This window comes from Typopeltis vanoorti, chromosome 12, assembly GCF_054136105.1.
Source record: "Typopeltis vanoorti isolate ZY-2024b chromosome 12, IOZ_Tvanoo_1.0, whole genome shotgun sequence".
Classification (NCBI taxonomy): Eukaryota; Metazoa; Arthropoda; class Arachnida; order Uropygi; family Thelyphonidae; genus Typopeltis; species Typopeltis vanoorti.
The window spans coordinates 53,118,897-53,143,453 of NC_143560.1; the positions used below are offsets into that span (position 1 = coordinate 53,118,897).

The 24,557-nt window shown below is 34.7% G+C and overlaps 1 protein-coding gene across 4 annotated transcripts in view; it reads right to left on the reverse strand.

Moving 5' to 3' along the window:
* faf (ubiquitin carboxyl-terminal hydrolase-like faf) overlaps nt 1-24,557 on the reverse strand; it is a 1,099,079-nt gene that overhangs the window by 1,011,740 nt on the left and 62,782 nt on the right. For all 4 annotated transcript variants that reach the window (XM_090401226.1, XM_090401227.1, XM_090401224.1 and 1 more), the window contains 2 exons: nt 16,131-16,302; nt 409-607 (listed from right to left, as the gene is read on the reverse strand). In XM_090401226.1, coding sequence (XP_090257352.1) covers nt 409-607; nt 16,131-16,217 — 286 coding nt within the window. In that variant the 5' untranslated portion in view covers nt 16,218-16,302. The remainder of the gene's footprint in view (nt 1-408; nt 608-16,130; nt 16,303-24,557) is intronic.

A 24,557-nucleotide genomic window follows, 5' to 3' on the forward strand; every position in this document is an offset into this window, starting at 1 on the left:
ATTATGAGAAAAGGATCAAGAGGCAAAAAACGAAGGACATGGCTTGAAGATATAAGATCATGGACAGGATCACATGGCTATGCAGAAACAAAAAGGAAATCCATCAACAGAAAGAACTGGAAGGACATGGTGCTGCACCCTCTCAGTGAAGAAGCTACATGAAGAAGAAGAAAGCATAATCATATAGCATGAACACTCCCTGAGGATACTTATCAGGAAAAATTGATGATGATGATGATGAGAAAATCTTTCAATTTTTGTAATCAATATTAAAAATGCATATACATTAAACAAAAATATCTGACAGAAATTTGCGAGTGTTTTTTTTTAATTAAATTTAATTCAAAACTTAATGTCAGAACTGCAGACAGATCTACTTAGGTATGTATCTTCTAACTTTATTCATACCTTGTTTACTTAGTGTAATAGAGGCATCTAGAAGAACTTCTAATTCACCCTTTGGCAGTACTGGTACCACCCAACGAGGCCTATTTATCATTTCATCTAGCCGAGCCAGCTCAGCATGAGGGAAATCTGGTTCCTGTCCTTCTGGTAAATCCTCACCTTCAGCATCCTGCTCTCCTCCACTGTCACCATTATCTGGAACCTAAATAAAAGTATGCAATTCAAAAATTTAGGTTTATTCAATTGAATTCATCTCTCTATAACAAAAGTAAACTAGACACAACAATCCATAACTGTTAATTTCAAAATGTATTTCCTATTTTAAAATTTTTCGATAAACTGCTTGGTAAATTTGGCTTTATTAACAGTACACTTCAACGTGCTATTCAAAAGTTCCCATGTCTGGCTGTAAGAGACAAGTACAGTGGGAGTATGAGTTTCTGCCATAGGTATTACTGTACTGCTTCATTACTGAGTGTCACTGAATACAGATATTCAGTGACACTCAGTATTCCAAGAAAATAAATGTTGTTAAACCTTCAAGAGAGGGTTTAGAGTTTATTGATATATATGTTATTATAATATAACCTGTGAAATATTAAGCATTTTGCAAGAGGCTTGGGATATTTTCTATCAACAAAATTTCTAACCTCTTACCAACCACAAAAGACAAACTTTTACCTCTGTGTCTAGCAAGGATTTATCATATTCCTTGCAAATGCAATCTAACATATTTTGGACATATAAGCTGTCCTATGGATTAAAGGGTTAATGTACACCACTATATATATATATAAAACACTGAATACCTGAAACCTCAAAAGTCTGGTCATGTGCAACATGAAATTGAAACCAAACAGTGTAAGTGGAACAAGACTTGCTCTCTCCATTGTAGTTTTAAATACGAACATCTTTGGAAAGAAAGTTCTAAAGTCCTGTTACACTAGCCTAATTTAAATGAAACGATTGCCTCATCCCCCCCCCCCAAAAAAAAAAAAGTTTGGGAGATTCTCAACCCATATAAATATCAGAAATGCTTTATTACATATTTGACATGTTGTTTCTAGTGTTTACCATATTTATATAACCTATAACAGCACTTGCTGTTATAGGTTATCCGATTAACAGTACATCATCACCACACTGATGATGTACCATTAGTTTCAGTACAAAATATTTAGGTTAATTTCATTAAAGTTATTTATAATGTCTAACATGTTTTCTCTCTTGGAAACCAGACATGATGGGATGGCTACACAAGTTCTCTAGCCATATTAAGGTCAGTGATCGATATTGATTGAGATCAAAGACAATGATAGCACTAAAAAGGTTGATATTGATCATGGCATCAATATCAACATAGGAAAGACAATTTGGCTGAGGAATCAAGCAATCAAACTGGCGCTAGTTATTTGAATGGGTTAGGTTTCAAGAGTTGCTCAAACATCCATCAGCCTGGTGGCTGGTGAATATTCACTAATGCCAGAAACATCAGGAATAAAGATGAACTTCACAGGATCCCCTTATAGGAACAGAATACAATGGAAGCAACATATTCAGTGGGGAAAAGGCAGAATGAGAAAAGTAGAGAAAGGGGAGCACTGCTAAAAATATTAATCATATGTTTAAGATTTTTAGTGAAAGAATCATACAGTAATCCCTCACATTACATGGTTAATGTATCCAATGAAAATGGTATTTTCATTGGATACATTAATATAAATAATCCCATTAAATATCCCATGAAAATATCCAATGGTATTTTCAGTAATTCAAAAATATGTTAATCGAATATAACAGGCAATGAAAAATTGTAACTCATCCATGGGCTTTCAAAATTTTAATTTTTTTTTTTTTTTAAATAGTTGTTTTTACCATTTTACTATCTATATATACAAGATAATACAATGTTTGAAACAAACTGAAGGTTTATTAAACATTTAATACAATTTAATAAAACTAAGAGTTTGAGAAAGAAAGCTATGAGCAGTTACCACTTCTGTACACAGAGAAAAAAGAAACCTATGAGAAATATTTGAAGAAGGTTCATTGCACCAGCTTTTGTTCAGTATTCTGTACGTACATCTTGCGATAACAGCTCATAGCTTTGTCAACATTCCAGCACACTTGCATACTGTGATCAAGGGTAGGATCAATATCCATAATTTGTTCTTTTAACATTTCAACAGCTCGAAACAATGATTCAAATTATTTTAAAGTTATGTCCTTTGTTGGTACATTTTTTTCTGTGCACAATCATCTTATTCTTCATACATAGGAGGGTTGTTTGAAAAGTTTGGTAAATTTCCAACAGAGGGCGACACAATTCATTCATTCCTACCAGTGTCGGCACGTCATCTTTCTCATGTATCCTGGCAAAATTTTAGACATGCAACACGTAGCTCTCGTTTGGCAAACATTTAAAAAGATTGCGTTTGCATTTTTCATAAAAATGGAGAAAAACGAGTTTTGTGCAGTGATAAAACATTTTTATTTGAAGAAGTGGAATGCCACACAGATCAAAGCTGAGTTAGATACAGTTCATGGGGACTCTGCACCAGCATTAAAGACTATTTATTTTTGGATAAATGAGTTTAAACGTGGTCATAAGTCCATCGAAGATGAAGCATGCTCCAGACACCCGACTGAGGTCACTATGAAGGAAATAATTAACAAAATCCATGGTATCGTTATGGAAGACTGCCGAGTGAAAGTGCATGAGATTGCTGAGATTGTAGGCATTTTTCATAAAAATGGAGAAAAACGAGTTTTTGTGCAGTGAAAACGCATGCAAAAAGACATTTCAAGGCAGTGTTTGGCGATATTTAATTGCAATTCACAGGGTTTTTTGCATCAATTTGTGACTGTAGACGAAACTTGGATCCACCACTACACACCTGAGTCCAAGCAGCAGTCAAAACAGTGCCCGATGACAGAGTACTGAAAAAAGCAGACTGTTTTGTCAGCTGGGAAGATGATGGCCACTGTTTTTTTGGGATTCCCAAGGAATTATCACGATAGACTATCTGGAAAAGGGTAAGAAAATAACAGGAGTCTACTATGCGTCATTGTTGGACCATTTAAAAGAAGAACTGAAGAAAAAATGGTCAAGATTGGCACACAAAAAAGTGCTCTTTCATCAAGACAATGCACTGTCCCACAGATCGGCCATCCCAATGGCAAAATTGCACGAATCGAGGTTCGAATTGGTTTCACATCCACCGTATTCTCCGGACTTGGCCCTGTGCGACGTCTCTTGTTCCCAAACTTAAAAATTTGGCTCAGTGAAAAAATTTTCTTCCAACAAGGATGTTATCAAGGCTGCCAATGACTATTTTGCACAATTTGACAAATCATACTTTTTTTTTAGATGGGATGAAAAAATTGGAAACTCACTAGAAAAAATGTGTAGACCTTGATGGAGACTATGTTGAGAAATATAGGTGATTTTTTCCAAAAAAAAAAAGTGTTTAACTTATTTTTTTTACCAAACTTCAAACAACCCTTGTATGTTGCTCATTGATTTCGATGAGGTCAATTATCACTCAATTCTTCTGAACATGAGTTTAATAATTCCCAAACATTTATAGTGTCCATTTCATTTCAGCCTAGCACTTTCCCAATGTTAGCTCTTTCTTTAACAACACAGTCCAACTGTTTAGTACAGCCAACAAAATTGTTTGCACAACATAATAGAAGTTTTTTCCAAAGAGTTCTCATGTTACTTCATGTCAAATGGCACTATGCTTTGTCAATATTTTCGACAGCATTTTTTATATTACAAATTTTCCAGAACTCCACTGGTGTAATTGGCTTGCTGCACGTAGTTAATTCAGCCTGTTCAAAAGTTATTTCATAAATAATAAGCTTTAATAAAAGATGAAATTGTTCTTTGATCCTTAGGCTGTAAAACTGATTAGACATATTTTCACCTTCATATTTTAATTTAAAACATCTAGAGAAACAGGATGGCTGGAGAAATTATTTAAAAACAGCAAAGCTTTCAAATTAAGATTATTCTCTTTACGATACCTTTCAACTGATTGACATACAGAGATTCAAGTTGTCATCCATGCTTTTTTATTAGGCAAATGACAGGCCATGATTGCTGGCTGTAGCATCTAAAGGATTTTGCATGTAATATGCAAACATGGGCTTTAGTTTGAAATCTCCTTTGGCATTACCACTCATTAAAACTGTTACTTGATCTTCTTATGATTTATAACCAGGTTTTTTTTTTTTTTTTTTTCCTGCAAAGAATGAAAAATAAGTTTTGGAAGGCATCCTTTTCCAGAATAAAACTGTTTCATCCACATTGAAAATTTGCTTGTCGTGATAACATTCTAAACCACCATCTTCTATTATTTTTTGAAAAAATTCTGGAAACTCTGGTGCAGTATTTTGATCTACATTTGCAAACTCACATCAAATTATGACGTTATACAATCTACTTCGTTTCTTGAAATGTTCAAACAGCCAGAGATACAAATAAAACTTTTGTCAATTTCAATGTCTCCTTTCGACATAGAAAATAGACTTAAAGTTATTGTTTTAATGGTATAGAGAGGAATTCTTTTTGATTGCAATCTCCTATCCAAATTGATAAAAGTCTCTCCATTTCGATTATTTTAACACTTCAATTCCTAGTGGCTTGTTGAGCCATTGAGGTTGATACAACTTTTTTTTTGTCCCTTTTCCCTATATTCATTGACTTGTTTCAAAATGGCTTGCACTGTTGCTTTATTCAGTCCAAAATCATATGTGATTTGTGCTTTCTTATCACCACACTAATATCTTGTATTAAGAGGTTTTTCCTCTAAACTTATCACTTTTTGCCAATTTTTTTATTATTGGCTATTTCACTCTTACTTTTTATCTTTCAAAAAATTATTTCTCAAATGAGAGAGAGAATTTTTTGAAAGATAAAAATGTTCATCTAATGCAGTAGAGAAGTCAGCATATTTATTTAATGATAACTAGAACCACCATAATGCTTACTATGCTCACAGAAGATTGCCTCTGGAAAGTTGATGTGTTTCCAAAAAGGATATATCAATCACTGAAATAATAAACAGTTCTATTTAACTAAATAATTGGACAAGAACAACTGTTTAATCATATAGGGTACACATATAATGAAACACTAGGTAACTGGAGATTGTAGAAAGATAACACAAAAAAGTATATTTTTTAAAAAATTGAGTGAGAAATTAAACAGGTGTTATGAGTATTTTTTAAAATACATTTTAAAAATTGTTATATTCAGGAAATGACAATCAAGGAAAAGAAGGAGTAGCCATAGTATTCAACACTAAAGACGAGACTAATCTTCTTGAATGGCAAGCAGTCTCAAGTAGAGTAATGTGGCCAAATATCGGAATGGGGAACTGGACAATGAGACTTATTTGTGCCTATGGTCCCACAGAAGGTTCTAATAAGATAGAAGTGGAGGAATTTTTTGAGTCTTTAGAGAAAGCAACTGACACAATGAAAAAAGGAAAAGTTGGTCCTTGTTGGGGATCTAAATAGCAGAGTAGGAAATGATTGCCAGGCATACAAAAATATTTTGGAAAAATTTGGAGAAAAGAGCAAAGCTAATAATAATGGCAAAAATCTGCTGGATTACTGCTCAGGAAATGAACTGGTTATTACTAACACCATGTTCCAACATAAAAATGTGCATAAATTCACATGGAGACAAGAGGCAAGGAATAAGAAAAGTCTCATTGAGTATGTTATTGTTGATAGAGATGTTTTCTACCTGGTGCAGGACACCAGAGTGTACAGAGAATTTGAAATTGGAAGTGATCACTATTTAGTCTTGAGCAGGATCAAATTGAATTTCATATTGAAAAGAATGACATGTAAGAAAGTTTTAAAGCATATAAAAGTTGAGCAGCTCTCAGATGTGAACTATAAACTAAAATACATAAAGATTATTGAAGAAAAAATGAAAGAGTTTGAGAACAGGAATCAAATCTTGGAGATTCAGTGGCACACTCTGAAGAAAACATTGATTGATTCTGCCAGAGAGGCATGTGGTGAGGTTGTCTGCAAGGATAGAAAAATCAGGACTCCATGGTGGACACAAGAAGTTAAAGAGGCAGTGAAGGAAAAGAAGAAAGCATATCAAAAGTTCCTGGCAAATAAATCAGCTTGTGCTCTTACAGAATACAGAGACAAATGTAAGAAAGCTAAACATTTTGTAAAACTAGCTAAACAAAAGTCATGGGAACACAAACTTGAACATAGAAAATTTACTTTCTATGTTTGAACATAGAAAATAAATATCAAGAAGGTGGCAAAATATTCTGGAGGTTGTTGAAGAAGCTTAGAAATGGAGAAAAGAGTGCTGTAAAAGGAATTAGAGATGATAAAGGTGACATGAAAAGAGGAGAAAAAGATATCATTGAAGTATGGAGTAATTACTTCGAAAAATTGTTAAATGAAACAAGCAGTGATACTACAGTGGCAAAAAACACTCAACAGGCATACAGTCAGGAATACCTATCCATACTTGAAGTAGAAAAAGCCATCAAAGGCTTGAAATATGGAAAAGCAGCAGGAGTAGATGATATTCGACCAGAAATGCTGAAGTATGGTGGTATAAAAGTCTTACAGTGGCTGCACTTCCATAGTTCAGAAGGCCTGGACAGAGGGGCAAATTACTGATGATTGGAGTAGAGCTCTTGTAGTACCCATATATAAAAAGGAAAATAAAACTGAATGTGAGAAATACAGAGGTATTTCCCTACTGAGTGTTCCTGGCAAGATTTATGTTAGTATACTTGAGAAACAGTTGGTGAAGAACAAGCTGAATTCAGGTCAAATACAAATACAGGCTGTCAGGATCAGATCTTCACTTTAAGACAAATAATGGAGAAATCATGGGAATATAACAAAGATCTGTATTTAAGTTTTGTCGATCTGGAAAATGCATACGACAAGGTGCCAAGAGAGAAACTATTCAATACGCTAGTTATATGGTGTCAATGGGGCATTATATCATTGAATGCCCAATTAGTCTTTATTTGAGTTGTAAGTCAGCAGTTGAATTGAAGGAAGTACAGGAAGATGGTTTAATGTTAAATCTGGAATGAGACAAAGATGTACATTATACACTCTGTTATTCATTATCTATATGGATACATTATGAAGGAAAGTGGTATTAAACATGATATCAAAATTGGAGATGTTAATTTCAGCTCTTTGCTTTATGCAGACGATGTTATACTTCTAAATAAATCCGCAAAAAGTCTGCAAGATTCCCTGGCTAAATTGAATAACTGTTGTAATAGATATGGTGTGAAGGTCAGCAATAAAAAGACAAAGACAATGAAAATAGGCAGAATCATTGAAAATGTCAACTGCGTTGTGAATGGAGATCCTGTGGAACAAGTAAAACATTTCAGCTAATTAGGTACGATTTTTAGTGAAGATTATTATTATTATTACTACTACGGGCAACTCCAAGGAGTCCTTAGACTCATCAAGGGAGGCCCTAAAGAACATGTTCACACAACTATTCGACATTCTCACAGTATCTATCAAACCTTTCCTTGAACTCGCTCACTGTCATAGCACCCACAACAGACTCTGGCAGCTTATTCCACTCATTTACCACTCTAAAAGTAAAGAACCCAGTTCTAACTACACTCTTACCCAGCTTCCATAGATGTCCCCCTAGTATTCCCATTACCAGTCCTGATCTCAAAAATATCCTCTGAATTAATCCTATAGAAACTCTTCAGCAATTTGAATGTCTCAATCATATCTCCTCTTTTCTGCTTATCAACCAATTTCTGCAACCTACAAATCTTCAACCTGTTCTCATAAGGTTCATTCCATAGACCTGCTATCATCTTGGTCACTCACCTCTGGATCCTCTCAACCTCTTCCCCATGCCATCTAGAAGAAACCTAGGTGACCAAATCTGAGCACAGTAGTAGAGATGAGGTCTTATCAAGGCTCGGTACAGAGGAACAATAACTTGCTTGTCTCTGCTAGTCAAAGTATTTTTCAACAACCAAGTGATTTGATGAGCTGATTTAGCCTCTTTTGCAATGTGCCCTCTAAACTTCATCTCCCTATCCACCAACACTCCCAAGTCCCTGGCCTCATCAATCTCCTGGAGTACAGTTCCACCAATGTGGTATATTGCTGCTAATCTTTTCACCCCAAAATGCATAACCTTACATTTTGTCACATTAAATTGACATCCATTCTCCTTAGCCCAGAACTCCAATCTATCCAAATCATCCTGCAAGATTTTGACATCTTCTGCATTCACTATTGCCCTACCCAACTTTGCATCATCAGCGAACAAATCAACCGTTCCTCTTAGATCCTTCCCTATATCAGTAATGAACCCTTTATCCATTCCCATATGTTGCAGTTTACAGATTAGAATTCCATGTGGCATCCTGTCAAAGGCCTTAGCCAGGTTCAGCGGTATCACTGTAAACCCATTACCCTTATCTAGTTCAGCCATCACTGTGTTATAAAACTTGATCAAGATGGTAAATTAAATATGGAAATAGATAACAGAATCAACAAAGCAGGTATGGTAGGAAGTCAACTGAATAAATTCATATGGAATAAGAGAGAAATTAGTCAGAACACTAAATTAGCTGTATACAAGACAGTATTCAAGCCAATTTTAACTTATGGAACTGAGAGCTGGGTAAGAAATAAAACATTTGACCAAAGACTAGAGACCGCAGATATGAGAGTCCTGAGAAAGATTAGAGGCGTGAATAGATGGCAACAATGGCAATATCATATTAAAAATGAGGATATTAGGAAAGAACTTGATATTGTCAGCATCCAGGAATGCATTAGCAGAGCTAATCTCAGGTGGTATGGTCACTTAAACAGAACAGGCGAGGAAAGATTAGCAAAACAAGTGTTCTCTGCCAGGTTGGCAGGAAAACGACCCAGAGGAAGACCAAGATATAGGTGGATTGATACAGTACAATGTGCCTTAAACGAAAGAAATATAAGATCTGATAATGTAGTCTTGACAAGTAACAGACTGATTTGGAGAAAAAATTGTAGATAGGAAGTTAGTAATGATGTAAATTTTTCATGTAGTACTATCATATCCTGTACACCCCTTAAGGGTACATGGCAGGAATTCGATGATGATGAATTTTAAAAAAAGTACACAGAAAAGGTAAGACTGTGAAATGCAATATTTTTCTGTATGTATATATCTGCAGAGTGCATTCCTGTTACACTGCTTTATTAAAAAAAGTGATTTAATTCTCTGTGCACAAAAGTGCATGTACATTTTATAGTGAACGAAACAAATTTTGCTTCACTCACAAGTTGTTTGAAATAAAGATTTCAATAAAGAACTATGTATGTTTGATGTGATATTTCAAGATAACCATTTCCAATTTTGGATATGATGTCTTCAGGAACCAGTTTATGCACATGTTTAAGCCAATAGAAGAACAGATCTAAGTTTCTACTTATTTTGGTTTCACTGTATGATGAGAAAGAGAGATACTATGCAAAGATTCAGATTCAAATATTTTTCTCAAACTAATAGTGACATTACTTGTCACATCTTAGTAACAAATGCTAATTTAATAGAAACTATTTTTAGCTCTTTACCAATATGATTGTAATTATAAACTGAAATAAAAGATTGTCATGACACTTACATATATTATTTTAAATAAAAACACGATTATTTTAAGAGCATTATTTTAAATAAAATACTTAAGCTATTATAAGTATTAAGAAATACTTAATACTTAAAATGTATTTTATTTAAATAAAAAAAAGTGGAAAAGGGTTAAGAGCTCAGATTAATCTTTGTTGATTTTAATTTTAATGAGAATTGAACCTATTGGATAATAAAGTTTTGTTATATTCATGTGTTAACTTATGATATTTACATATAAAAAACAAATGCTTAAAATTTTATGCATAATATTACGTTAATAAATGCAAATTAATGTGGGAAATTGTCGAGTGTGAATTTATCTCCTACTCAAATGAACAGTTATTCCAGGAATAAAATTTCTTCAATAGTATTCTTGGAATAATTGTTTTATTAAGTGGTAATTGGCTTTAAGGATAAAACTGATAAAATAAATAAACCTCTTGGAGATAGAGCTAATAGAACCACAGCACATGAACACAGGCAGCCTACCTTGACAGATGCCGGAATATTGCGAGGAAAGGATGATAGGAAAGATACCTTCCCTAAGTATTTCTATTTACCTTCTGCATGCCTGATAGTTACCAGACCTGATTTAATAATTCAGAGCAATTTCATTCTAACATATCCCCTTTCTAATATTATACTCTCAAAAGTGCTCTATTATGTGGCATTAAATTATAATAGTCCTCTAGACACTACATTGAACTTTTGGGGGGGATTTTACTTAATCATTCTTCACTAACTTTGGAGGCTGTGTCAATTCTTGCAGATTTTCTTTTAAAAAAAATTCCTCTAGCATGAATAACAAGGGATGATAGTAAATTCAATGTATCAACAGTTTTGCCTCTTAGATCAGTTATTTCTTCAGCAATTTTTTGAAATAATTAAAGGTGGGTTTGAGTCTGAAATAAATGTGTGCGAGTGCATGCAAGACAGAGAATTTGTTGTTCAAGTTTTGTTTTACAGCAGAGCTTCCCATTCAAAGGATCACTAATGAATGGACACTATTCAGACTTGAGAATAAAATGCTGGAGCTATCCAACATTATACATACAGAACTTCTGCTCCTAATGGTTCATGCACAACATTACGATTCTCCTTTCTAGAGATCCAATCATCACACAGCCAACGTGGTAGCATGGGGGGGGGGATTTCCAGTAATGGTGGCCTGGAGTACAGGAAAGTTAACTGTTTTTATTCTGGCTGGTTAGTCTGTTTTATAGAAATGAAAAACCAATTTCAAGAAGGGAGAGACAACCTTGTGAGATGATTCATCTTTAGATGAAATTCCATTGTTCCTCACATCCTGAATTCATTTGGCATCAGAAGCCTGGAGAAATTACTTCTTCATATGAGACTTCATGCAGAGAGTCAAAGAAACCAGAACATCAAGGGAGGAATGGGAAAAATGTGTCTGAAAGTTCAGCTATGGTATACAAACGTGATAAAGATATAAATAAGGCATATTCCGGTAATTGGACCACAATATTTTTATTAAGCTAAAAGCACAATAAAGAAATAAAATCCGACAAGTTTCGTAAGTCGTTTGACTTACATCTTCAGAGGTAAAAGGTAACTTAAAGTTTAAAACAACAAAAAAGAGAAATTAATAGTTCATACTATACAGTTGTAGCAGTCTGACTGTTCATAAAATTAAAAAATCAGAATGCAGATTCAAAGCAGTGCTAAGTTTAAACAATGCTGGATGATGCCACGTTCTGTTGTTCACGTTCATAATGTCTGAGGTCTGACTCAGGTATATTTTTTATCAAAGCTGACCAAACTTGGTGTAGAATTAAGCCTTGGTTTTTATTGCATTGTGTTGGAATTCTAAGCATGTTTGCAGCTTCTTTAAATTTCCTTATGTAACAGTTTTTTTCCTATATAAGACACGTTTTCTGCCAGAGTACACTGTGGCTGATGGAAGTGGTATGGAAAGCTAGACCTGATTTGTGTTCTCTTCTGTTTTGTACATCCTTTTGGTGTTCGTTCATGCGTATTTCTGCAGATCTTCCCATCTGTCCTATGTAGCAGATGCTGCAAGAACAATAAATTTTATAAACACCTGGTTTTTTTTAAAGGATAATGTGGAGGTTTCGGGGGATATAGAAATCTTGAAATTTTTTCCAGCGGCAGAAAGGCTACTTTGATGTTATGTTTCTTTAGTAATTTAGCCATCTTGTCTGTAACATTCTTGATATATGGAAGCACGATAGCATTTTTGAAATCTTGTTTCTGTGCAATGCTTGTAGGAGATTGGATTCATAACCATTTTTTTGAGGGCCTGTGTTAAATATTCCAATTCTTCATTTCTCTGTTTTTCTGTGCTGGAAATATTATAAGCTCTGTTCCTCAGGGTTTTTATTAGACCTATTTTTTGCGAAGAGTGGTGGTGGTGGTGGTGTGAGGCCGCATTAAGAAATCTTCCTGTGTTGGTGGGTTTTCTATATATTGAGAAAGAAAGTTTATGATCTTTTTCATTGACTTCTAATAGGATGTCACATACATACATAACCAGTATGGTTATGTATGTGGCGTAGGAGTGGAAAAATATGCTTTGGGTTAGGACCTTTTAAGTATGTCTGGGGAGGGAAAAGAAAAAATTCTAGAACAAGACCAAATATATTGCATATCTAATTATAAGAATAGGCTAGGTCATAATTGATTGTCTATACACAAATGCCAGGAACATTAGAAACAAAAGGGTTGAGTTTGTTGCTTTATTGAATACAATGTGTCCTAAGATTGTTGGCATTAGTGAAACCTGGCTATCAGAATCAGATATGATAAGTGGGATCGAGTGTAATGGATATACTATTTTTAGGAATGACAGAAGAGATAGGAGATGAAGAGGAGTGCTACTAATGATATCAGATGACTTAAGTCCAGTTAGGGTAGAAATACAAGAAAACAGTGATGGTAACAATGTCCCATGTAGCGATGAGTTTGAGTCTATTTGGTGTGAAGTGGAGGTTAACAGAATAAAATATATGGTGGGGTGTTGCTACAGACCTGGCAGCTCAGTTGTAGGGGATGAAGAAATGCATCATCAATTTAGCCTTATGGGTACCAAGCGAATGATCATTATGGGTGACTTTAATTTTCCAAACATTGATTGGGCAGAAGAAAAATCTCATGATCAGAAAGAACAGGAATTTATTGAATTGTTGTGGGATAACTTTCTCAAGCAGCATGTGAAAGAAGGAACTTGAGGTCAGAGTGTTGGATTTGCTCATAACATCAGAAGGGATCTCTGTCAAAAATATAGCTATTGTACCACCAATTGGTGACAGTGATCATGCTGTTCTTTCTTGGGAAGTACCTACTTGTATTGAAACTCAGATTAAATCAGGCTACAAAGCTGGAAATTATGATCAACTTAGAAGAATATTATCTTTGGTCCCATGGTATCAGTTACTGAATGGAAAAAATGTCAGCAATGCATGGGAATCTTTGAAAAAGTGCTTGAATAAGCCGGTATCTGAATCTATCCCTAGTGTTCGAAGAGTAAATAGGTTGGGTGTGAAATGAATGTGCAGCCTTATTAAGCTAGAAATCCACAAGAAGAAGATGATGTGGAAAGAGTATCGTGAGAATAAGCGTGAGAGGAGTTATGAAATATATAAAACTCAGGCCAGAAAAGTAACAAGTATTGTGAGAAAAGCTAAAACGGAGTATGAAAAGAAATTGGCCATGCAAGCTAAAGGCAATCCAAAAGAATTTTATCATTATGCTACAAGCAAAAGAAAGAATGAATGTGGAAGAATAACTTTATTGAATGCAGATGGTACACGAGTGTCGGAAGCTAAGGAGATTATTCAGTTAATGAGTGCTCACTTTGCTAAGATATATCAACCAAGTGTATGTAGTATGGAGCACAGTGCTACTGCTACATTGGATGAAGAGTTAGAGGTTCATGAAAATGAGGTTGAAGAGCTTTTGCATAACCTGAATAAGAATTTGTAAACAGGGACAGATAGAATATCTGCCCGTTTGTTACAGGAATGTTCAACTGAATTGGCTGCGCCTTTCACACATTTGTGTAACTTGAGTCTCAGCTCAGGAATGATATCACAGGAATGGAAGGAATGTAATATAGTTCCATTGCACAAGGGTGATGCAAAAACTGATGTGTCTAACTACTGACCTATTAGTATTTCTGGTGTGGTAGTGAAGATTTTAGAGATGTTAGTAAGAACTTGCATACAGAAATGGGTAGACAATCATTCTATACTCTGCAGGGAACAGCATGGGTTTACTAAAGGAAGGTCATGTTTTAGCAATTTGCTCATATTTTATAAAATGTTACGGCCGAGTTGGATAAAGGAAATGGATACACTATGATAATGTTGGATTTTTCTAAGGCATTTGATAGGATACCACACAATAGGCTGCAGCGTAAACTGGAGTTTATGGGATTGGAACATAATCTATTGACTTGGATCAGAGGATGGTTAACAGACAGATATCAAAAAGTGGTATACAGTGGGTGTGAATCTAGCAGATTTACGGTAACCAGTGGTGTACCTCAGGATTCAGTCCTTGGGCCATTATTGCTCAATCTATACATTAATGACTTCAAGCAGGATCTATCATCAGATTTGCAATTGTTTGATGATGATGCGAAGATAGGCAGGGCAATCAGGAATGCTACTGATATTCAGCAATTACAAAATGATTTGAATAGACTGGAAATCTGGGCAAACAAAAATGGCTCTCAGTTTAATGTTAATAAGTGTAAAGTTATGCACTTTAGCATGATTATATTAGCGGGGTTATGCTACAAGAAACTGAAGAGGCAAGGGATCTTGGTGTATTGGTGGATAAGAATTTAAAGTTCAAAGGTCACATAGCAAAAGTTGCAAATACAACTCAGAGGATAATTTCTATGCTGAAGCAAACCTTGACATGTAAGGATAAATAAGTAATTTTGCCTCTTTATAAGGCTTTGATAAGACCACACTTGGATTACTATGCGCAGATTTGGTTTCCCGGGATTCAAGGGGAATCCCGGGAAACCAAAAGAAGCTGTGGAAAGGGCAAAGAAGAGTTACAAAGATTATATCTGGATTATGGTATTTAGATTATGAGGACAGATTGTGAGTATGTGGATTACAGACTCTGGTTAACAGGAGAAAGAGGGGTGATATGATAGAGGTCTATAAACTTTTGAATGAGTGTTATAGCATTTCAAATGATGAAATTTTTCATTATATGGAAGGTGGGGAGAGAACATGGGGACATCCATGGAAATTAAGGTTGTGATCAGTCAAGAAAGGGGTAAGAGCTAGGTTTTTCTCTCAGAGAGCAGTGAGTGAGTGGAATAATTTGCCCTTAGGGGTAGTGAGTGCATCTAGTGTAAATGAATTTAAGGGAAGGTATGATAGCTGGGTTGAGTAATTTACAGCCTTCCTTGATGAGTTCTTGACTCCCTGGAGGCCTCAGATAATAATAATAATCCTAGAGGGTATTCAAAAGCCAAATCAAAGGAAAAATATTTCATCATTCTCACAAGATAAGTAGGATTATCAGTTTTGCACGTACATATACTACTGGGGCAAGATTGACATGCATTTTTTCTGAATGGTTTTATAGAAGGGGATTAAAGTCATCAAGAAAAAATACATGCATGTAAGAAGTGAGCATTCTTCATCAAATGTCATTTTTCTGGAAATGAGATGGATCAACTTTCAGCAAAAAATTAAAACTACTGAAATGAAGCATTGCCATAATATGATTATTCTTACATCCACTCCATTTTCTTACAGGATGGGCTATTGGATTATTTTTGAATTACCACAGAAGCAATTAAGGTTAAGAGGCCAGTGTATTATCAAGTAAATTTCTTTTGGCCAGTTTGTCTGTTTTATGGAATGAAAAAACCCAAGCTTGGAGGGAAAACTCTGACACCATGTGTCAGAAGAGTCTCATTTTTGAATAATAACTCCAACAAATCAGACACTATACTACACACTTCCAGTTCAAATGTCCATATATTCATCTCATTCACTGTAACAATCTTACAGATTAATAAAAAAAATTATCATACCATATTGGTACCAGCAGGGCAATTAGTTGCAGGAATATCCTGTGGTAAATCCCCACTGCCACCCTGATCTCTTGTTACTATAGTCATAGCAGTTGCCTTTCCCAAATGGGGATGGCTTCTCTTCAGACAGACTGCTAAACACAAACTCGTAGGTTCACCATTAATGCAGCTTCTGTAAGAATAAAAACAGCTTATAAACATTAGGAAAAAAATATCTGATTTAAATTTTTAGTTGAAACTAAATTTTGTTTTATGGCATTTAAATAAGCTAAGTTCACAAAGTGAAATCCATTGCCCCACCATAATATGCTTTTTGGTTATTAGCTGATGAATAATAAGATAAAGATAACTACCTCTATACTACAATGTAGAGGTAGTTATAGTATACTTTATAGTTAGCTAATGATCAAACTACTAATTTCAACAATAATCAACACAAATAAAAAAGAAATAGCAATAATAATAATATATTTTATCCAAATATCTACTTAGCCAACTTTATTGGCTAAGTATTTGGAAGCTACTTAGCCAACAAAGTTGGCTAAGTAGCTTCAGTGGCTGAAATGGATAATGCCTTTGCTTTGTCAAAGATAGAATACGATTTAAAATGTTATTATAGCATGGATGTTTACAACAAGTCTTCAGGTGATACACAGCTTGCAATGCAGTGAAACAATTCCTTCCAGAGCATGATACCCAACTGTATCTAGCCCTTTGTTCATCTGTGGTACTGGTACTATCATACTGCATGTTTTCAATCTTTTATAAATAGAATTAGTTTTTTTTTACTGTTTAATCTTTATAAATGCAGTTAATACAAGATAAAAAAAAATTAACCAAATTCCAATCCATAATATGCCATCAGAATGACTATAAGCTAAAGAGCAGACAACATAAGACAGGTTTTTGTCTTATGTTGTTTTTTTCTTTTTTATAATACTACCACCCATAAACATTTAGAAACATACATTAGCAACATAAGCAGATCAGGATATATAACTAAGAATCCTGCTCTGCTTACTACTTTTTTTGATCCATCTCATTTCAGGACGTTAATGTTGCCTAGGTGGTGAAAATTATTCACCACCTGAACAACTGATAAAATATCTGAATGTAAATCTGCATCCAATGATAACAAAAGTTCAGCTAAGACAGGCATGCTACATCAACTTCTGCTTGTAAAATGAAATGCATAAATACATTCCCAAATGGACTGCTTTCTTTTATAATATGAACAATGACATATAACAGTCAGTTATATGAAAAACAGATCATATCTAAATCTTAACTACCCATAAAACTGAATTTGAGCATTCTGGTGCATTCAGAAATGGACATATTGACCTGAATTGTAAATTATGCACATAAAGACTATGTTCCTATCTATCAAATGACTTGCTGCACAGCACAAAAACATATTTCCTGATTGTCATATTTTCACCATGTATATGTTAATAAGCTAAACTGACACAGGCACATATCAGATCCAGTATACACTCTTTCCTGCCTTGCTCTCCTAACTACTACTATCATGTCTACTAGCAACATTAAATAACTAGTAAGTGCTAGAAAGGCCTTTGAGATAAATTGTTTTGTGGATTTAAGGGTGGGGTGGGTGTGTAAGTACATGTGCAGACTCCCTCAGAGCACCAACTGTGAAGAAATTTTGCATATGTGCTCAGGACTACCCATTGAAGCATTTAGTGACTGTAGCATTTGAAATTTATTGAAGTTATGGCACTGAAATTCACTAATTATCCTCACATTAGAAGGTTTGCACAATCATTAAAATTCTTATCTTCAGTGATTATACCCTTATAATTTTTTATTCCTTTTACAGTACAGATGCCAAGAAATTATATTCTTGATTTAATCCTTTATCCAAGTGTAAGTAAACAATGCTTGTATGTGAAGTACCTTCACGACTGTAGAGGCTAATGACCTCACATCAACTGCCTTAGTATTCCATAATGCAAAGCACACTCCCGTCAGATGTGTATAATACAATGCATTAAGGGAAGGGCCACTAACCAGACCGGTTTCAACTTTTCTTCATATATTTATATGCCTTCTCCATTACTTCAACCTTGGTATCTCTTCTGGGTCTGGCTTCCACTGATGAGACCTCAATAAAGGTTGAAACCAGTCTAGGTAGTGGCCCTTCCCTTAATGCATTGTATTATACACATCTGACAGGTGTGTGTTTTGCATTATGGGATAATTGATGTGAAGTTATAAGCCTCTACATGCAAGAAGATTAGTCGTGAAGGTTCACTGTGCAAACATTGTTTGCTTACACTTGGATAAAGGATTAAGCCAACAATATAATTTCTTGGCATCTTTAATTTATAGTAAACTATAAGTGAAAAAACTTTCAACTTGCTTTTATTTATAAATTTTTTTTTCAATAGCCTCCAGAATATTTTGCCACCTTTATGACATTTATCTTCTATATATTCATCCAGTCTTCCCATGACTTTTGATTAGCTACTTTTTGTGTACAGCTTAATCAATTGTTTTTTCCCCCTAAGGGGGACTTGCTGACTTGCTAGTCATGATTTCTTCTTTTCCAGGTTTGGCAACTTCTTGACTTTGAAAAATCTTTTTTGAAATATCAGGGCTTCGTGAGGTGAGTTGATCCTTCTATCCTTGCAAACAATTTCACCGCATAAATACCTGGCTAAATCAATCAATTTCATCACATATTACCACTAGTTCATTAGTTTGGTTCCTTTTTTCAATCTTTTTTTTTTTTTTGCTCTAATAATATTTGGATATTGACTGATTCTTTTTAAAATATTGACACATTTTTCATTCCTGATCAAAATTAAAGAGCCAAGTTGAATATTTCCACTTTTGATATCAGGCCTAGTGCCACTTTCCTTCATAATGTAATCCATATAGATGATGAATAAAAAGATTGTGTGCACCATTGTCTCACACCTGATTTCACTTCAAACCATCTTCCTTTATCTCCTTCAATCCTAACTGCTGACTTATAACTTACATACAGACTGTGTATCAATTCCCTTTTACAGATCTACAAAACTGAAATATAGATGCTTCTTATATTCTCATGATTTCTCAACTATCTGTCTTTAAGTGAAAATTTGATCTTGACAACTTCTGATTGGCCTGAACTCAGTTTGTTCTCTTCAAATTTCTCTTAGCCTTTTAAGTATGCTTGCATAAATCTTACCTGGAACACATATAGAAATTCTTCTGTAATTTCCACATTCAATTTTATTTCAATTTTTATAGATAGGTACTATGTGAGATCTACTGATAATCTGGGATTATTGGACAACTTCTGACCATTTCTAAATTATACAGTATAACCACTGTAAAACTGTTATGCCTCTATACTGGAGAATTTCTGGTGAAATATTATCTACATCAGCTGTCTTTCCACATTTCAGTATTTGATGGCTTTTACTACCTCCAGATTGATATGTACTCTTGGATGCATTCCTCTTGAATAATTTTTACCACTGTTCTGTCACTTCTTGTTCATTTAACAGTCCTTCCAAATAATTACTCCAAACTTCTGGAATATCTTCAGTACATTAGTTTAAGGGTTTAATGGAGTATTAACAACACTGGAAAAGGAGATTAAAAACTTTTTAATTTTTCCAATATTTTGTCTGTCACTGAGACATCTTCAGGGAGTACAAACCAACACTTGTAACACACACATACACAAAGGCAATGCAATACTAAATGAAACACATGAATATAATACTAAAGTCCTGTCAGGTCACTTTTATCACTTGATATTTTACAATAATCTTTTCTCCATTTCTAAGCTTTTTCAATATCCTCCAGAATATTCTGCTGCCTTACTGATATTTATCTTCTATATTGTTACCAAAGACTTCCCAACATTTTTGTTCAGCTTATTTTCCATCTTTGCTATCTTACAATTTTCTCCATTCTTTTAAGGCAATCTACTGACTTATTTAATAGGAATCTTTGATGTGCTTTCTTCTTTTCCTGGACATCTTCTTTCACTTCTTATGTCCACCCTGGAGTACTGATTTTTCTATCCTTGTAGACAACTTCACTACATGCCTCTTTTTTGAATCAATGTTTCTTCAGTCTGCCAATGAGTCTCCAAGGCTTGATTATTGTTTGCAAACTCCTTCATTTTTCTTCCAATAATATTTGTATACTAAAGTCTACAGTTCATCAATGAAACTTCTCAACTGTGATTCTTTTTAAAACTTTCTTACCTAATTTTCTTTTCAAGAAAATATTCAATGTTTATTCAATTTTAATGGTGATCACTACCTATTTCAAATCCCTCATATACTCATTTTCTGAATCAGCATGAAGATATCACTATCCACAATAACATAGTCAATGAGGATTTTCTTAATTCCTTACATTTTGTAAATGTGTGCACACCCTTATGTTGAAAGACAGGATTAGTGATGACCAGTCCACATAGTGAACAGAAATCCAGCAAGTACATACCAATTAATTAGCTTTGTCCTGTTTTCCAAATTTTCACATTTCTGTGTCTGATATTCATTTCCAACACTGATGCTTAATCTTCAACAAGGCCCAATTTTTCTCTTTTCTTTATAGCAGCTGCCTTCTTCAATAACTTGAAAAATTTCTCCACTTCTTCCTTAGTAGAACTGTCTGTTGAACGATAGCCACAAATAAGTCTCATTGTCCAATTCCCCAGTTTGATGTTTGTCCATACCACTCTAATTAATATTATCTTTCATTCAAGATTATCTTCATATTTGGTGTTGCAGATTATAGTTTGTCATCTTTGTTTCTGTACCACCAGTTACACTGACATGATACCTCTCTAATTCTTCTGCCAGTTCCACTTCTTTTCTATTAATATTTCTGATGTTTATGGTGGCTATCTTGAATTTTGCTGATGTCGTATTTGGCCAGACAATATCTTAACCAGACCAGTATTACTTTTCATCTTGTTGTAACATTGGTGCCTTTAGGTTTAAGATAATAAAGAATATGCTTTGTTTGGTTAAACAACAAATTACAACTCTATCCTCATTCATTCAGTAACCAGTGACAGTGAGGACTGGACATTAGGTCAAGAGCCCAGTCAGTTCTCTGCATTCCTTAAAAGGTGATGTGGAGGACCCCTACCAGTTATCTATGATCCTAAAGCAATCCAATAAAGAATATTTTAAAATAATTTAAAAAAAATATATTTTTTTGGACGGGAAGGCCTGTATTGCCAGCAAATGTTGGTAGAGCCTCTGCTACTAATGGCTCACGAAAAAATTTAAGCAAGTTTGAGCGTGGTTAGTAGTTGGAAAGGGTTCAATCATTCGATGCTGTTGGCACACCCTCCCTCGATGAGTCTTTGGACTCCCTGGAGGTGTCACATAATAATAATAATAGCCCTGTGGAAGTGTGTTTACATCCATAGCACCTGGCCAGTAAACTAAACACAGTAAATATACAAGCTATATCACATACATAAGCAAGCTATAGTGTTACAGCTCTTAACTGTTTACACTAGCCAGACATCTGGTAAGGGAAAGAAAGAGGGGGAAAGAGTAAACTTTAACATTAAAATCGGACTTACACTATTTCAGACAAAATACAGAAGAATTAGGAACAAGATGGGATCTGTCCATCATGCTCTCTTTCCCAGGTGACAATTAAAAAATCATTCACAGCCATGGGACAACTATGTGAGGCTGGCAAAGGAAGGAAATTGGCTGCCTATGAAAAGTTAAACAGCTTCACCCACTTGTAAAATCTCTCATATGTGACTTTATAACTTATCATGTTCATTTTTACATGTTTTTTGTTTAGGAGAATATACTTAGAGAAATGTTAATTTTGTAATAATCTTGTAATGAGCCTTTGTTAAAATGATGTGGCTTGTGATGTCATCATGTAATGATATTAACTCATGTTAAATCAGTAAGTCTAATTTTAAAAATTGTGAAGAATTCCAGGAATTGTCACAGACTGAAATTTCCAAAGAAGTGCGAAGAATGACGTATTCATGTCCAAAGGGCAATATGTGAACATAGTGAAGAAATCTAAGAATTGCCATGGATAGAGAATTCCAAAGACGTGTGAAGAATGATATCAGCATGTCTGAAGGTTTTCGAGAGATGCATGCATGCACATTAGGGTAGGGAAGTCCGAGCATATATAAGGCAGCTCATTGAGGAGGAAATTTGTCTCGGGATTTTCTAAGCCCCCCCGCCCTCTTACCTTAGTCTGCCATCACATAAAGTTTTTGTCAGGAATTGAAAGAGAAGGAAATTTCTCTTAGGGTTCTCAAACCTTCTCTTACCTTGGTCCACCTTCATGCTAGGTTCACTGTCAGAAATCTAAAGAGAAGCGTTGTGGGTTCTGAATCTTCTGCTGGGTTCGTCGCCATGTGAGAAGTATTGTGGCGATCATCTCAAAAAGAAAGAGCGGTACATCGCTGCCAAGTTAAGGGTTCTATATGGCAAGGAATAATAGATGACTCGGAAAAGGAAGAAATTTAGCAGGAAAATCAGGAACGAGCCAACAGATGGAAAGACAAGAAGACTTACGTGTAAATAAACAGTCAATGTGAAAGACAGTGTGCTGAACAAGAATTTTAAGTGGTTATAATAATGAACATGAATGTATGTATATATTAATGTTGAGTTAGGCTTAAACAAGATATGCCTTATATTCAGTTAATGTAATGCTAGATTGTGAATTAGATTAGAAAGAATTGAGACTAGCAAGAGAATTGTAATGACATTTTATATATATATATATATATAAAGTGTCATATATATATATATATATATATATATGAATCATTCTGTAAATATTTCTTTTTGACTTAAATGGTTTGTGAACACACTGGACTGATTTTGTCAATGCACTATCCTAAAAAATTTGAACCTGCATAAGACAGAAGTTTATGGAATTTATAATTAAGCCACGACTAATTTAAAGTAAGGATGAATATATATATAAGTGAGGAAAATAAATGATATCTGCTTTGTTTTTAAGATCTAATAATCTCACACTCAATATATAGTCTAACTGGCACAGTCGTAAAACAAATAAATTTGCTAGACTATAGAGCATGGGAAAAAAGATATAGTAGAAATAGATGGATGGTGGCAGTCCATAGTTAAGGCAGTCGTCCATTCTTGAATTATAAATAAAGAAATCAAAGACGAAGCAGAGTAAGAAATAAAACAGAACATAAATATAACACACTATCTTTGGAGTAAGTGAAGGATCTCACCCATTACCTACTCACAGTATTAATACTGGTACACCATCTGATGATAATCATTTTTATTATGTAATTCCCACCTGCAGAAGATTGTGAACTCATAGTATTGCAGTATCATGGGTGGACTCTCTTAATTTCTCTATTAATTTTATACACACAGACACAATACATACATAATGTATTTTTTTTTTTTTTTCAAAAAAACTCCAAAAGCCCTGCTCTACAGACAAAACACGAACTTTTTCAAGCCACTTCAAGCCTCTAATTAACACAGTGGTAGGCAATAAAATTCATATCCCACCTAAAGACAAACATCCATTCCCATGACAGGATTCAAACCTGAAACCTGTTGGATAGAAAGTGGATACATTAACCACTCAGCCAACCCATTCACTTAATATTTTTTTTAAAAAAGGAGGTAAATTATTTTTTATTACGTGACATCTCCTGGGAGTCCAAAGACTCATTGAAGGGGGGTGTCTACTCTACAACTCACTGTCTCCATCACTCAATCCACTAACTACAACAAACTGCAACTACATCAACACTATCTGCCACCCACCACTACCACCACCACCACTAGTATTTTTACAGATCATCACAAACAACCATGCCCATGGCAGGATTCGAACCCGAGGCCCTTTGGTTGGAGAGCGAGCACGTAACCACTCGGCTAACCAGGCTAGTGTGGTGATCAGTGCCCAGAATTTTGATGTTAATATGAATCTGATTAAAATCTATGATCGTTATGAGGGTTCCTCCAATCATTTCATGGACTTATCAAGGAAAGACTCATTTTAGTCACTCATACTCGTATACAGGCAAATTGGCCATGAGAACACACACACACACACTTTACAGACAAAAAAAATGCTATTGTTGTCGTTGGTGGTAGATGGCATTGATGGTAAAAATGGTACTGTATTGTAATTGGAGAATTAAGTAGTATGGGAGATGGCAAGATACATGCAGTAGAGCAGAGTAGAGTGTCCTCCCGCAATGAGTCCTTGAACACCTCTAAGGTGTCCAAGGACTTAATAATAATAATTATTGTTATTATTATTATCTGAGACCTCCAGAGAATCAAGGACTCATCAAAGAGATTATGCATCACCTAAACCAGCTGTCATACCTTCCCTTAAATTCATTCACACTATGTATAATCACTGCCTCTAAAGGCAAACTATTCCACT